At 41.5% G+C, this 13321-nt stretch overlaps 2 protein-coding genes and 1 long non-coding RNA gene across 3 annotated transcripts; 2 read left to right on the plus strand and 1 right to left on the minus strand.

Annotated features, from left to right (window-relative positions):
* Positions 1–1327: 1327 nt before the first annotated feature.
* On the plus strand, positions 1328–5210 carry LOC105901807 (neuronal acetylcholine receptor subunit alpha-4). Its single transcript, XM_042707730.1, has 6 exons — positions 1328–1554; positions 2002–2153; positions 2328–2372; positions 2869–2978; positions 3654–4989; positions 5178–5210. The coding sequence occupies exons 1-6, from the start codon at positions 1464–1466 to the stop codon at positions 5208–5210; spliced, it is 1767 nt and encodes a 588-aa protein (XP_042563664.1). The 5' UTR covers positions 1328–1463.
* A 7-nt stretch (positions 5211–5217) lies between these two features.
* On the minus strand, positions 5218–7573 carry LOC116220534. Its single transcript, XR_004163727.2, has 3 exons — positions 7259–7573; positions 6603–6693; positions 5218–5472 (listed from the first exon to the last, which is right to left on the minus strand). It is a non-coding gene; the product is annotated as an uncharacterized LOC116220534 (long non-coding RNA).
* A 57-nt stretch (positions 7574–7630) lies between these two features.
* Positions 7631–12587, plus strand: arfrp1 (ADP-ribosylation factor related protein 1). The gene is made up of 7 exons (XM_012829423.3): positions 7631–8023; positions 8363–8450; positions 8589–8671; positions 9746–9827; positions 10140–10210; positions 10484–10584; positions 11260–12587. The coding sequence occupies exons 1-7, from the start codon at positions 7931–7933 to the stop codon at positions 11345–11347; spliced, it is 606 nt and encodes a 201-aa protein (XP_012684877.1). The 5' UTR covers positions 7631–7930; the 3' UTR covers positions 11348–12587.
* The last annotated feature ends 734 nt before the right edge of the window (positions 12588–13321 follow it).

Below are 13321 nucleotides of genomic sequence, written 5' to 3' on the forward strand. Positions count from 1 at the left end.
GTTTCAGAGTGATAGAAACTTAGGGGGTCATATTTTGTATCAATGGCATTCTCAAATACATAAATTCAGCAGAATAATCCTTAGAGTGTCCTTGAAGAAGACACTTCCAGTGTGTCTTCGCATGGCCACACATACACGTTGTCCATCCTGCGGAAGACATAAGTGGTATTATTGATGTTCAGTTTTTCGCTTCACTGAGCCCAGTGGTCCCACAGGTAACATTCGGTCGAGGGTTCAAAGCAGCAGCACTGGCGGTGTTTCATATCGGTCCTGGCTGAGTTAAGCATCTTGATTTAATGGTGTAATTTCACAGCCACTGTTGAGTGCCAAAAGAAGCCAAATGTTCTTTAGTTGAGTGATTTAAATGTACATGGATTGCGTTACTGAGAATGATTACAACTATACTTTACTTACTGAAAACTGATTCAAAAGCATCTAAATGAGAATTGATATGTGGACAAAAGGGTCATTGATAATAATATCAGTTGTTGCCTGCTTTCATCTCATGCGTGGTGGAATGTGAAGACGTGTATGTGCGTGTCTGTATGTGTGTGTGCAAACTTGTATGTGTATCAATGTGTATCAATGTAAGTGTGCCTCTTCATGTTCTGAGTGTCCAATCCCGCATGCAGGCATGAGGTGTCTATGATTATTATACGGCACAGACACAGCCGTTATACGGCACAGCCGTCCTTTTTTGATACAAGCTCTGATTGGGATACATATCTGGGCACATTTCAAGATTTTCTGACAGCTAATCATCAAGATGGATGACTGTGGCCATGATTACATTTTTGGAGATACATAAACAAGACACCACTCAAGGCAACACACCTCCACACAAGTCGTAACAGTAGTGAAGAACGCAAGAGATTCTGTGCCCCTGATGAGGGTAACTGCAACAAGGCACGAATGTCAGAGAGATTTGTATTGGAGGGCCCGAGGGCTCAAAATGTCCCCTGATGGATTGAATGGATGCTGAGTGTTTTTCATTATGTGTCCGAGTGAAAAGACAGCAGCCCCCTTTTCCCCGGGCGAAAGTCATCCTCATTCAGAGAATGAGTGAGAGCGTAAGGGATGGAGACAGAGAGAGACAGAAGGGTTGAGGGGGTGGGGGGCTATCACTGCACTTCAGTTAGCTTTTCAGGATGGGAGGTGGGGGGTAGTGGGGGCTGCAAAGAGCACGAGAAAGCCATTCTGTGTCATTCATGTGAAACATTGGTGGATGTTTCAAACTACAAGGGATTTGAAGGAACACACAGCAACGCTATGGGATGTCCAGATGTCAAGACTATTCTGACTTAGACTGACACAATAAGCTGTCGGGTGAGCCAGTGCGTGTTGGTGACAGAGACTTGGGCACTGAAGTTTGCTTAAAAGGATTAAAACCTGAACAATCTCAACAACACAATTCAAGGTAAAGATCATCGTAATTGACGGTGGAGGAGCCTAGATCAATCAGGATGATTACAAGCCTGAAGTGTTGGAGGAAAACGCCAAATGCCAAATGTTTCTGTCTTACACTCATTATCATCTGTCTCCTTCAACCTACAGGTAACGTAGCATATGCGAGGTTTTCTTCGCTGTTTCGTGTTCCATTAATTTTGGTTTGGTTTGGTTTGGTTTTTGGTGACTCTTATATGATGTATTATATTTTACAACGTGTCATAACATTTTAAAGAACATTATCATGCTCCTGCTGTCATTTGATCTTTTTCATTTTGTTGAAATGTAATGATATTTACAAATGGCAGAAAAATGTAAAAAGTTGATGGAAAATGATGGAAAGAAGGATTACAGGTCATAAAAGTCTTTTGGACACCTACCTGAGCATTGGGACGTGAGAAGTGATAGCATGAACAGATTTACAAACTAAATTTGTTATGCCAAAAATGAAAAAGTGACTTTATGTACTACCACACACTTTACCTCCTCCTCTCCCCATCTCTCTCTCTCTCTCTCCCTCTCTCTGCGGTCTCGTCTGTTTCTGTCTCTCTCTAGCTCCTACCCTGAGCAGATCCAGGGCTCAGGCTGAGGGGAGACTGCTGGAGACATTGTTCACTGGCTATAATAAACTGGCTCGCCCCGTGGCCAACATTTCAGAGGCCGTGCATGTTCGCTTTGGCCTGTCTATTGCTCAGCTCATTGATGTGGTAAAAGTCAACATGTTGCCTTTCCTTCTGCTGTCCTTTTTCATGGGCAGTGTGTCTGTGTGTGTGTGTGGGGGGGGGGGGGTAGCTGGTACCAATTCGATTTTATGACTTTTTATAGTATGGTGCTTTCATAACACTGTTGAGTAACGAGTTGACTTTTTGTTTCAAAAACAGGATGAGAAAAATCAAATGATGACCACTAATGTCTGGCTGAAACAAGTGAGTTGGATGTTGATTCATTCATTTGTTGTACAATTTCTTTTATTTTCAACAGGGCAACATCCCACTACTCTGCCATTGTTACCTGACCTTAAAGTGGTTGTTCTGAACAGCCTGATCACTTGATTTACACAATAGATCTAACTGATCCAACTGATGACATACTGGGAGCAGCCATCAGGGAGACTTTACCCTTCATTTCATTCTGTTGCCATGGCTGTTTGACATTATCATCTGAAGCGTAGCAAATAAGGTTTCTCTGAGAGATTGAGGGTTGAGGGCCATCATGCTGTCAGACCATGCTAATAGACTGTCCGTTGTCAAACTGTCCTCAATTAACCACAAGAGCCTTTCCACACAGTGAGTAGAGGAGTGAGTGTGACAGTGTGTGTCTATCAAAAGAAACAGAAAATAAATAAAATACAACTAGACTGCTGTAAGGATTAAATCTGACAAGAGTACGACTGATTTGACTTATGATTTTTTTTCCCACCAGGAATGGTATGATTACAAGCTGCGATGGAACCCTGCTGATTATGAGAATGTTACTTCCATGAGAATTCCATCTCAGTTGATATGGAGGCCAGATATAGTTCTCTACAATAAGTATGTTAATATTACAACTATATCATTATTATTAGTATAAGTATTAATAGTAGTTGTTGTGACTGAAGTATTGTTGTTTTGATATGGAGGATTTTATTGCTATTGGGTCACATACAGCCTATTCACTCTTCTATGCATGTGTGAAAGCAAAACACCCACAAATAGTGCAACCTAAATGAATCTCGGTAACACTTTACTTAAACCCAGTATCCATTAAGCATTATAAACACATTAATAAAGGGTTATAAAGTATTCATGTCTCATAATGATTTAAATAAGTCCATAACTATTTATACATAGTAATGAGTGCACTCATTAAGCATTACGATGTTACAGTATAAGCCTTTACAGTTTGAAGTATCAGAATGTGTAATAAAGCTTATTTTAACTCTTGATGACATCTTTGCCTTATGGTAAATACTGTTTATTCACCAAATGCACTGTATGGAGCCTTATATCAGTCGCTGTGATACATTATGAATACTTATAAATGTGTTTATACTTTGATACTGGTTTTAAGTAAAGTGTTACCTGAGTCTCTCTAACAATTTTCTTAGTGAAAGCAATATGAATTCTGTGACTTCATTTTGTCAAAGTACAGATAATAACCCTTAACACCTTTTTAGAACAATGGCTTCCAAACAAATGAAACCTTTCTGTCATTTCTCTTTTCAGTGCAGATGGAGATTTCACTGTGACTCACTTGACCAAGGCCCATTTGTTTTACGATGGCAGGATCACTTGGGTGCCGCCCGCTATCTACAAAAGCTCTTGCAGCATCGATGTTACCTTCTTCCCCTTTGACCAGCAGAACTGCACCATGAAGTTTGGCTCGTGGACCTACGACCGCGGCAAGATTGACCTTGTCAGCATGTCCAACTATGTGGACCAGAAGGACTACTGGGAGAGCGGGGAGTGGGTGATAGTGAGTGCCATTTCCACCTATAATATCAAGAAGTACAAGTGCTGTTCGGAGATCTACTCAGACATCACCTATTCCTTCTTGATTAAAAGACTGCCGCTGTTTTACACCATAAATCTCATCATTCCGTGTCTGCTCATCTCCTGCTTGACCGTGCTGGTCTTCTACCTCCCCTCAGCCAGTGGTGAGAAGGTCCAGCTGTGCATGTCTGTGCTGCTGTCCCTCACAGTCTTCCTCCTGCTCATCACAGAGATCATCCCCTCCACCTCACTGGTCATCCCGCTCATCGGCGAGTACCTGCTCTTCATCATGATCTTCGTCACGCTCTCCATCAGCATCACGGTCTTTGTGCTGAACGTGCACCACCGCGCCTCGCACACCCACTCGATGCCGCCGTGGGTGCGATGGCTCTTCCTGGATGTGGTTCCCCACTTCCTGTTCCTACGGCGGCCAGGTAAAAAACCCGCCGACGCCCCACCAAGAAAAAGGATGAGTAGTACCATCTCCACACGGGAGGAGACAGAATTGGATCTGGCTAGTTTCCTCTCCCCCAAAGCCAGCCTCGTCCCCAGCTGCAGCTCATCCCCCCTGGGTCCACAGCCGCGGAGGCACCTATCCCTCCAGCCCACCTCCGGCCAGTACCTGACCCTTCTGAAGGAGTCTGGGTCTCAAGCTGGCTCGCTGGCCTCATCACCCATTAACCTGACACAGCAGCCAGGAGGAGAGTGGAAACCATACGGCCGAGCCAAAATGCGCTCTCTCAGCGTGCAATACGGGCTGCGGGAAAGGGATCATGAGTCGGCCCGTGCCAGCACTCGGCTCCGCTCCAGAAGCATCCAGTACTGCTGCATCCATGAGGAGGCCACATCAGGTGACGCCGCCAAGCCTCCTCCCCTGGTCCAGGGACCCCCATCCCTGACTAACAACAGGCCGTCAGCACGGAAGTGGAGGATGCCAAAGTCCAAATCAGCTCTGTCACTAAGTGTGGAAAAGGAGCCTGACCTCACCTTGTCTCCTGCCATGAAGGTGGCAATTGATAGTGTGCAGTACGTTGCAGACCACCTCAGAGCGGAACATGCAGATTTCTCTGTAGGTGTTTCAACCCTCATGATATATATATATATATATATACAAATACATACAGTATATGTATGTATATATATATATGTGTGTACATATGATCCCAGTTATATAAGCATTACATTTAGTTATAGGGCAGCACTCCTGCTGTGGTAGATTCATTATAAATATTGTATATAATTATATTTATGTGGTAGATACAACTGTCCAACACACTTATCAGTGATTAGCCAGTTATTCATGTAGCATAGGCCTATGCTTCTTTGAGTTTATTTAATTTTCCTTATGTTTTACATTTAGCAATAGCACAATGATAAAAGATTTCAACATTTTTAAAGTGACTCCACGCTGTCTCCATGCTTACTTGTTCTACATTTCAGGTGAAAGAAGAATGGAAGTATGTGGCGATGGTCATCGACCGGATCTTCCTGTTGATATTCATATTCGTGTGCATCACGGGTACCGCAGGACTTTTCCTCCCTCCCTGGTGGTCTGGAATGATATAATTCAATCATTTTAATTAATAATGTGAACATTTTTCTTCAGTTTGTTTATTCATTGTGATTCCTTTTGGTTCAGATTAACCTGATGAAGACTACATTTGGTCTAATGTTAGTCTAACCACTAAATTCCTGTCCGTTTGGCATGACCACATTGCGAAACTTACAACAAATTAACTATGCCATACCCTTTCAGTCCTCTGTGAAAATGGCCACACATGTATCAGTTCAAACTGACTGGTTTTCAACTCTGACCCACCCAGACAACAGTACATTACAGAATGCTAATGCTTGGTAATGTTGTAGCGAAAACAACCTCTTCAGATCTTAGAGTTGATACTTCAATGAGAGTCGGAAGACTGAATGCGATGAACTGAAGTTTTATTCAATCTTGCAGACATTTATTTCAATCAGAGTGGTGGTCCATGGAGCAGCTCTGTCAAAAACCCAGTGCACTAACTTTTTAAATGGCATATTTTGTCACTATACTTTTCCAATCAAAAGCCTAAAACGTATCCAAATTGAACCAATTGAACAGCCAAAACGTATCCAAGTTGAACCCAATCATAATATTCTCTCAAACCTATACATTTTATCCATGCTCAGCCAATCAGAATATTCTCGCTCACTTGTTGGGGAGAAACATTTTAGGATAATTGTGACTCGTGAGAGCAGGTTGGTGTCCTTGCCAATGTTGCAAAGAGCCTGTTTACAACTTTTTGGGAGGCTTCATCAAGTCCTTGACTTGTCTGCATCTCCTATCCCGACGAGACCCCTCCATGAATGCTTGGCTGTCTCCATCGGCCTGCACCTGTAGGCCTTTGTCGAAAACAAGTCTCATCCCTGGGAACAGGCCTTTCTGCTTGACCTTACAAGACACTCATCTCTGCACACGGGCCTCATGACACTTGTTGTTGCAAAACTGCTTCATGTTCACCACACCACTGTATTACAACCATGATTTTCTACAGTAATTCTCCTAACACACCTGACATTGTTATGACTGATGAAATTGCTAAAACTCTAACAGTCATAGAATGGTTGCTGTTTTGAAATATACATGGATCTGTGTTACACCTCAAAACTTTCCGAATATAACATTTTAGCTGAGGCTCTAAATACCTTTAGTTATTGATGCAGAGTATTATCCTTGGTATTCGTTAGCCTGTGGTACATCCATAAAATGTGTGTACGATGTCTGCAGATTGGTGAACTAGGGAAAAACAAAAGGCAGACAACTAGCAAGAGGCCTGTTCTGTGTCAGCCACCATACTAGTTTCATATTTCACCTGTCAATCCAAATAAAAGCATTCAATGTGTGTGCGTGTGTGTGTGTGTGTGTGTGTGTGTCATAAAGTATATGGGCCTATGGTGTGAGGATTTTCAGCTGTTCTGATTGTTTCATTAGTCATTGATACTCCTTGTATCATTTAAACAAAACCAAGTACTGACGCTTAATAACGATACTGACGATACAACCCTTACAGTAGGTGCAGTTGTAAGGAAGCATTACATTCACTTCCATTGATGACACCCAACTTCACCTATCCATTAAACGTGATGAAATTGTACAAGATCGAAGCTTGCCTGGAAGACAACAACTCCCTGTTCCTTAATTCAGCAGAAAAACTAAATCCACGCTTTTATTACGTTGCGAATATACTACTCCAATACTCTTCAGTCCGGATCTAGCAACAAGTCAATAAAGAGCCTCCAACTAATACAGAATGCTGCCACTCGCACACTTAATAGAACTAAACAATATGAACATATCTCACCTGTACTTGCTTCTCTGCACGGGCTCCCTGTCAAAAGTAGAATTGATGTCAAAGTAGGCTACTCCTTCTTACTCACAAAGCTCTAAATGACTTAGCTCCAAATTACGGCAAGAAATGAGTTGCACCTTACTGTCCACCAAGACCACTTTCCCACGTTGATTCATCATAGCCAACATAAATGACTGGGGCTATATTGTCATAAATTGCCATGACACATATATAGCCATAAATATCAAGGACTACTTATTTAAGAGTAAATACGAATTTTCATTAGTTGCTGATTGCCTACATACCGTAGTACCTACTCAAGCCAAGCATGAAGATTTTCTGAGTCAAGAAAACTACTGGGCTACTACTCCCACAATGCACTGCAATGTGCCAACTACTTCCGTTTGCACATGTAGCAGCAGAACACAGATAAACAGAGCGTACAGCCTGTTGTTAACTACGAGCTATATCGACTTGATCAAAGTTGAATTCGGTATTAAAGGCCGTGGTAACAGTACCGCCAAATCCAAATCGCAACCTTTAATGGCGTCGTAATCAGAATAGCTCATGTCTTTTTCAGAATGTAAGTTACTATCCCTAGCTAACGTTAGCTAACTGTCTAGTTGCAGCCAGCTAGCTAATGTTCCATGTTAAGGTTAACAACTATTTGTACAAGAAGCCAGAATGTATACGCTATTGTCGGGTTTGTATAAATACATGTTTCAGAAGGACGAGTACTGCATTTTGATCCTGGGACTGGACAATGCAGGGAAAACGGTGAGATTCTTCCTATCCAGCCCGATATGTACCACAACATGAGAATAGGATAGCTTGCCAAACTGTTTCTGGAGTTGCTAGTCACAGAAACGCAGTTTGTCAATAGTAGATAACTTCCTGTAAATTAGGGCTAGCGTGTCATTAAATATGTTCCTTTATCAGCATTTCGATTTGTATTTGTTTGAATACACATATTGACATTATCGTGTCGTTGAAGTAATTTAAAATTAGCCTTGAAAAGGGCTATCGTTAGCTAAACGCCTGGCTGACCAGATTGTCTGGTTTGTCAACAATAATTCACCTGTCACTCATTCCTGACATTAATGTTTTTCCCCCCAGACCTTCTTGGAGCAAACCAAAACTAAGTTTAGTAGAAATTACAAAGGAATGAGTCTCTCGAAGATCACAACAACAGTCGGTCTTAATAGTAAGTGCACATATGCTGTATTTCTATATAGCAATGTGTCAATTACATACCTTGCTGCGCATACACTCCTTAAATGTAACTCTTCCCAATGCAATGTGACTCGACATGGGCGTTATGTCTTATTTCCTTACCATACAGTCGGCACCATTGACGTCGGGAAAGCTCGTCTGATGTTTTGGGATCTTGGCGGCCAAGATGAGTTGCAGTCATTGTGGGATAAAGTATGTTGAGTAGTTAATTCTTTTCTTTTTTCTGTTAATTTCTTATCAGATATGTCTTGGATATCCTTGTCAGTAAATCGGGTAAAGCAGCCGTTCCGTAGGAAGCTTTGTTGAAGGAGAGACATTTTTTATGACAGGATGGAGTGAATAGTAACATAAGTGTAGCCTGTGTATAGTAAGCAGGGCTGCCAACTTTTGAGTCCAGCTTCTTTATTTAGGTGGGAGTGGGTGTAATAACGTAAGATAACATAACATAAAGGAAATATGGTGAAATGATAAATGCAATTTCAGGGTCGGCTGCAGAACATTTATTAGGACCTGCTGTCTGGTTCACCTCTTCACTATCTCTCACTTGGGAAGCACCACCCCTCCTCTTTTTCTTTTCCCTCCCTCTTTGGACGGCCTTTCCCCTTCTCCTTCTCCTCTCCTCCTAACTCGCTCTTCTCCTGTCTCCCCTGGTGAAATCTGTCGGATTTTGGCAGAAAACCCCATATAAGGCATTACATTATGTTCTCAACAAGGTCACCACAAGATATAAACCTAGTAGTAGATTATGATTGTATTGTGTTACACTTGCACACATAGAATTGAACTGTCTGACTTTTAAGATGACACAATGGGAATTTCTAAGCTGTAACATTTCATATTTTATGATTAGGCTGCACCACTATTGGAAATCATATCTACCACCTGATACACCAGTGATATTCATTATTACCCCCCTGGAGATAACCTGACTACTTGTAGAGATCAGCATCAAAAAACAAAATAAAATAAAACCATGATAAATCGTAAGATGGTTCATTTCAGTAAGTGAAAAATAGGTAACATAAGGAAGTAGCATTAGTTAGGATTAATGGTCATGATTGGCTTTTGATGATTGGTCTTATATGACATAAGTGAAAGTAGAGTAGTAGAAGAAAGGAAAGAGGAGACTCATTAACTAAAATGGTTGTGGCTTGATGTGTACCGTTAGGATTTTGTGTGAACTCTCTGTAATGGGAAAAATGATGCCATTGTTTAAAAGTACTCCCTTTGTGTGAAGATATGTTATGTTTTTCTGTTGAAATGTAGTATTATGCAGAGTCTCATGGCGTGATCTATGTCATTGACTCAACTGATGAAGAACGACTGACTGAGTCAAAGGATGCGTTTGGTGAGTATCCATTTAACTGAAGAAGGAGGTCCGTGTAGTTATCTGCAGGACTTACTACAGTTCTTGCGTCACCTTGGCTGGTTGCACCTGGCTCCAGATTATATACTTATATTCTGTGTTCTGAGATGCAGAGGCCACTAGACTCTTTATTACTACTGCCATTTTAGACATAACAGATGTAGGCACTAGATACAGACTCTAGCAATCCATGTCTGATGACACACAGCCCAAGCTATAAAGGATGGCTCATAAAAAGTAAGAATTTACCTATTTTGCACCACTGGATTGTTCATTTGTCACTCTCTTTCTCAGAAAAAATGATAAGCAGCGAGGTTTTGGAAGGAGTCCCGCTCCTCGTGCTAGCCAACAAACAAGACGTAGAGGTAAGCACATATTTACACACTAATACCTTAAAACAAAAGAGATTGCAGTTAGTGTATGAAGGCCACAGCACAAACTCAGTCTATTTGATTGAGTTAAATTACCATGTATTAATTCAGTTTAGTCTGTAGAGGGAGCTCTATCCCCTGATAAACCTTTGGGTTTATTAGTCGGAAGTATATTGGGTGTGGGCCAGTGTTACAAAATATTATGCTGTTAATAATCTCATTTTTAGTTGGTAGCCAGTAACTGTATTTATTTGAATTTTTCTTCAGAACTGCCTGTCTGTGCCAGACATTAAAACCTCTTTCAGTGACTGTGCCCCAAAGATTGGGAAACGGGATTGTCTAGTACAGCCCTGCACTGCTTTAACAGGGTAAGAACACAGGTTGATGGTGATATTTCCATTCAGCTCGAGCCAGTTGCTATACCCCTTCAACCCAAATGTCAGGTGTTCCCGTCACATACAAATACTTCTTCAATAAGGAACCACAGACACACACACACTTCCTCTTTCTTGCTCACAGCTTTGGAACATCACACGCTTTAAAGTAAACATTGTAACTTCAATTTCCCAATTCAGTTCCCTAGGGTATATGTTGAGTCATTGAATTTTGTAATCAAATTTTGGACAAATTAGGTAAGAAGCAGCTGCCTGTTGTTTTGCAAGTGTCACTGTAGTAGAGCATATTTCACTAAGCGTTGTGGTGGCTACTTTATCTTACCGGTAATCATAGAGGTGTCACTCCTTATATCCTTTCTAACCTACTGTCTGCAAAGACCCATTTGGAACCGAGAAACATTCTCACCAGCATACTAGAACATGTGTATTGTTTCATACTTGTACACAATTATCTTCATTCACGCTTGTTAGGAAGTATGACCAATATTTAGGTCTAGCTGAAACCCCAGTTACTGAAAAGTGGGTTTATTGATTTAAGCATAAACATTCTAGGTCAGTCAATATCTTTGAGGCTGAGGAAATAAGCAATTTGTAGTCTATTAGACAGCCTGTCAAGCCATCGCAAATGAACACTTTTGTTTTTCACAGGCAGGGGGTGAACGAAGGCATTGAATGGATGGTTAAGTGTGTGATCCGGAACATTCATCGGCCTCCGAGACAAAAGGACATCACATAAACACCCCTCTTGTAATTGTACTGATTGTTTGAACTTGTGTGTGTGTATTAGTGAGTCAGTGCAAAGAACAATATTGCAGAACTGTGACATTGCAGGTTTGACTGGTTGTGTGTGGTGTCAGCTGGTCTGCGGTCTTAGACCAGGCCAGTGCTCCAGGATTTCAGACCTCCTCCTTCACGTACTGACTATGGCTTTTTTTTTAAACTGTGAAATTCTCAGCAGAACGTTTTTGTGGAGGTTACATTAAAAAAAAAAAAAAAAAAAAAGAGAGTGAAAACAACTGATGCTCTCTAAGGCTTTGAGACTGCAAAACCATCGTCACATTTCTGTCATTTCCTCCTCAGTAATGAGACGATAAGGATCCTGTTTGGTGATTTTTGAGGTGGCTGCAGTAACGCTTTGTTGATATCTCCATAAATCAGAATTTGCACTTTGCCTCTGTATTTTGCAGTGGGATCGCAATTCAATCTCATCAATCTAAATTTGTGATGGTCTGAATGAATTGTGTTAGTTGTTGTTGTTGTTTGTTTTTTTTCTTGCTTGACATTCACCTAAATCAGAGAAAGCGTTCAGCCTGTTATTCTAGAGTTGTCAAGACAGCGTCAAGTTAAGAAAGGAAAAACAACAGCACCCACCTTCAGGTGGTTTTGACTGCAGAACGATTGCTGTCTCTCTTCCCCAAGATTGAATGAAGTTGAAACATAACACGTCATGATACAAGTGGTAATATACATTACATAGTGTTTTTGCTTCTCCCTGCCCCTTGTATTCTGGGACACATCATGTACAGATCTGTATATGACCTATAGATTCAAATAGCACAGTCCTTTTGTCAGTTCTGTATACCGTGACCCGAGATGGACATGACCTTCTTAAACCTTGACTTGCTGACATTATATTTCACTTGAAGATTCCTTAAGCCCTGTATTTGAATTTGCAAGGAAGAATTTGCTGTGAGGTCTTGTGAAAAACTGCAACCTCCATCACACCTACATTTATCGTACTCTATCTTACAAGCCAAAACAAAACTGCGGTCACCAGTCCCAAACATACCAAAAAAAAAGTCTTGCCTACTCATTCCTATGTCAGCATAAAGGAGGAACTGTCCCAGTATGACTTGAATGGGATTCTGTTTTTCTATTTTAGCCTTTTGTCTATCTGTGTATACTTTACCCTAAAACAATGTTAATAGATTTTTAATGATATTCAAGAAATTATGTAATAAACAACCATTTGCAAACCTGTGAAATCATTGGTTTTATTTCTGTTTTTCTTTTCTCTTTTGGGATAACCATTTAGATGTGTTTCCTGTGCAGGGAATCCACAGGGATTGGAGATCCTGGCAGGGCTATCTCATAGCATCTAGTTATATTGATCAGGGTGATTTGCATTCCAGATGATCAATAGTTAACACAAATCCACCAGAAAAGCAAGTTCCAGCAGATAAGACGATCCTTGTGAGAGTGGATCTCTCTAATGTCACTATGTGTATGCAGGTGCTGGCGTCTGTTGAGGACAGGGAGTACTGTTTCACTTCCATGCTTTACCCAGGCAAAGAGCATGTTTCACTTCCATGCTTCACCCAGGCAAAGAGCATGTTTCACTTCCATGCTTTACCCAGGCAAAGAGCATGTGAACAAGTAAACACCACAGAGTGGCACCTCCTCAGAATCTGCCCTGCGACTGCATTTGCGCATGTACACGTGCACGTGGCTGTATCTCTCTCTCTCTCTCTCTCTCTCTCTCTCTCTCTCTCTCTCTCTCTCTCTCTCTCTCTTTCTCTCTCTCTCTCTCTCTCTCTCTCTCTCTCTCTCTCTCTCTCTCTCTCTCTCTCTCTCTCTCTCCCCCCTCTCCCATCCACCATCTGTAAGTGGGTGCAGTTTTCTGCCTGGTCAGTGGACCGGGTCTCGTGGGACGGGTTCTGCATTTACGAACTCTCCAGTCAGAAAAAAAGCTCTCTCTAAAAGCCTGTAC

Source organism: Clupea harengus, chromosome 5 (assembly GCF_900700415.2).
Source record: "Clupea harengus chromosome 5, Ch_v2.0.2, whole genome shotgun sequence".
Lineage (NCBI taxonomy): Eukaryota > Metazoa > Chordata > Actinopteri > Clupeiformes > Clupeidae > Clupea > Clupea harengus.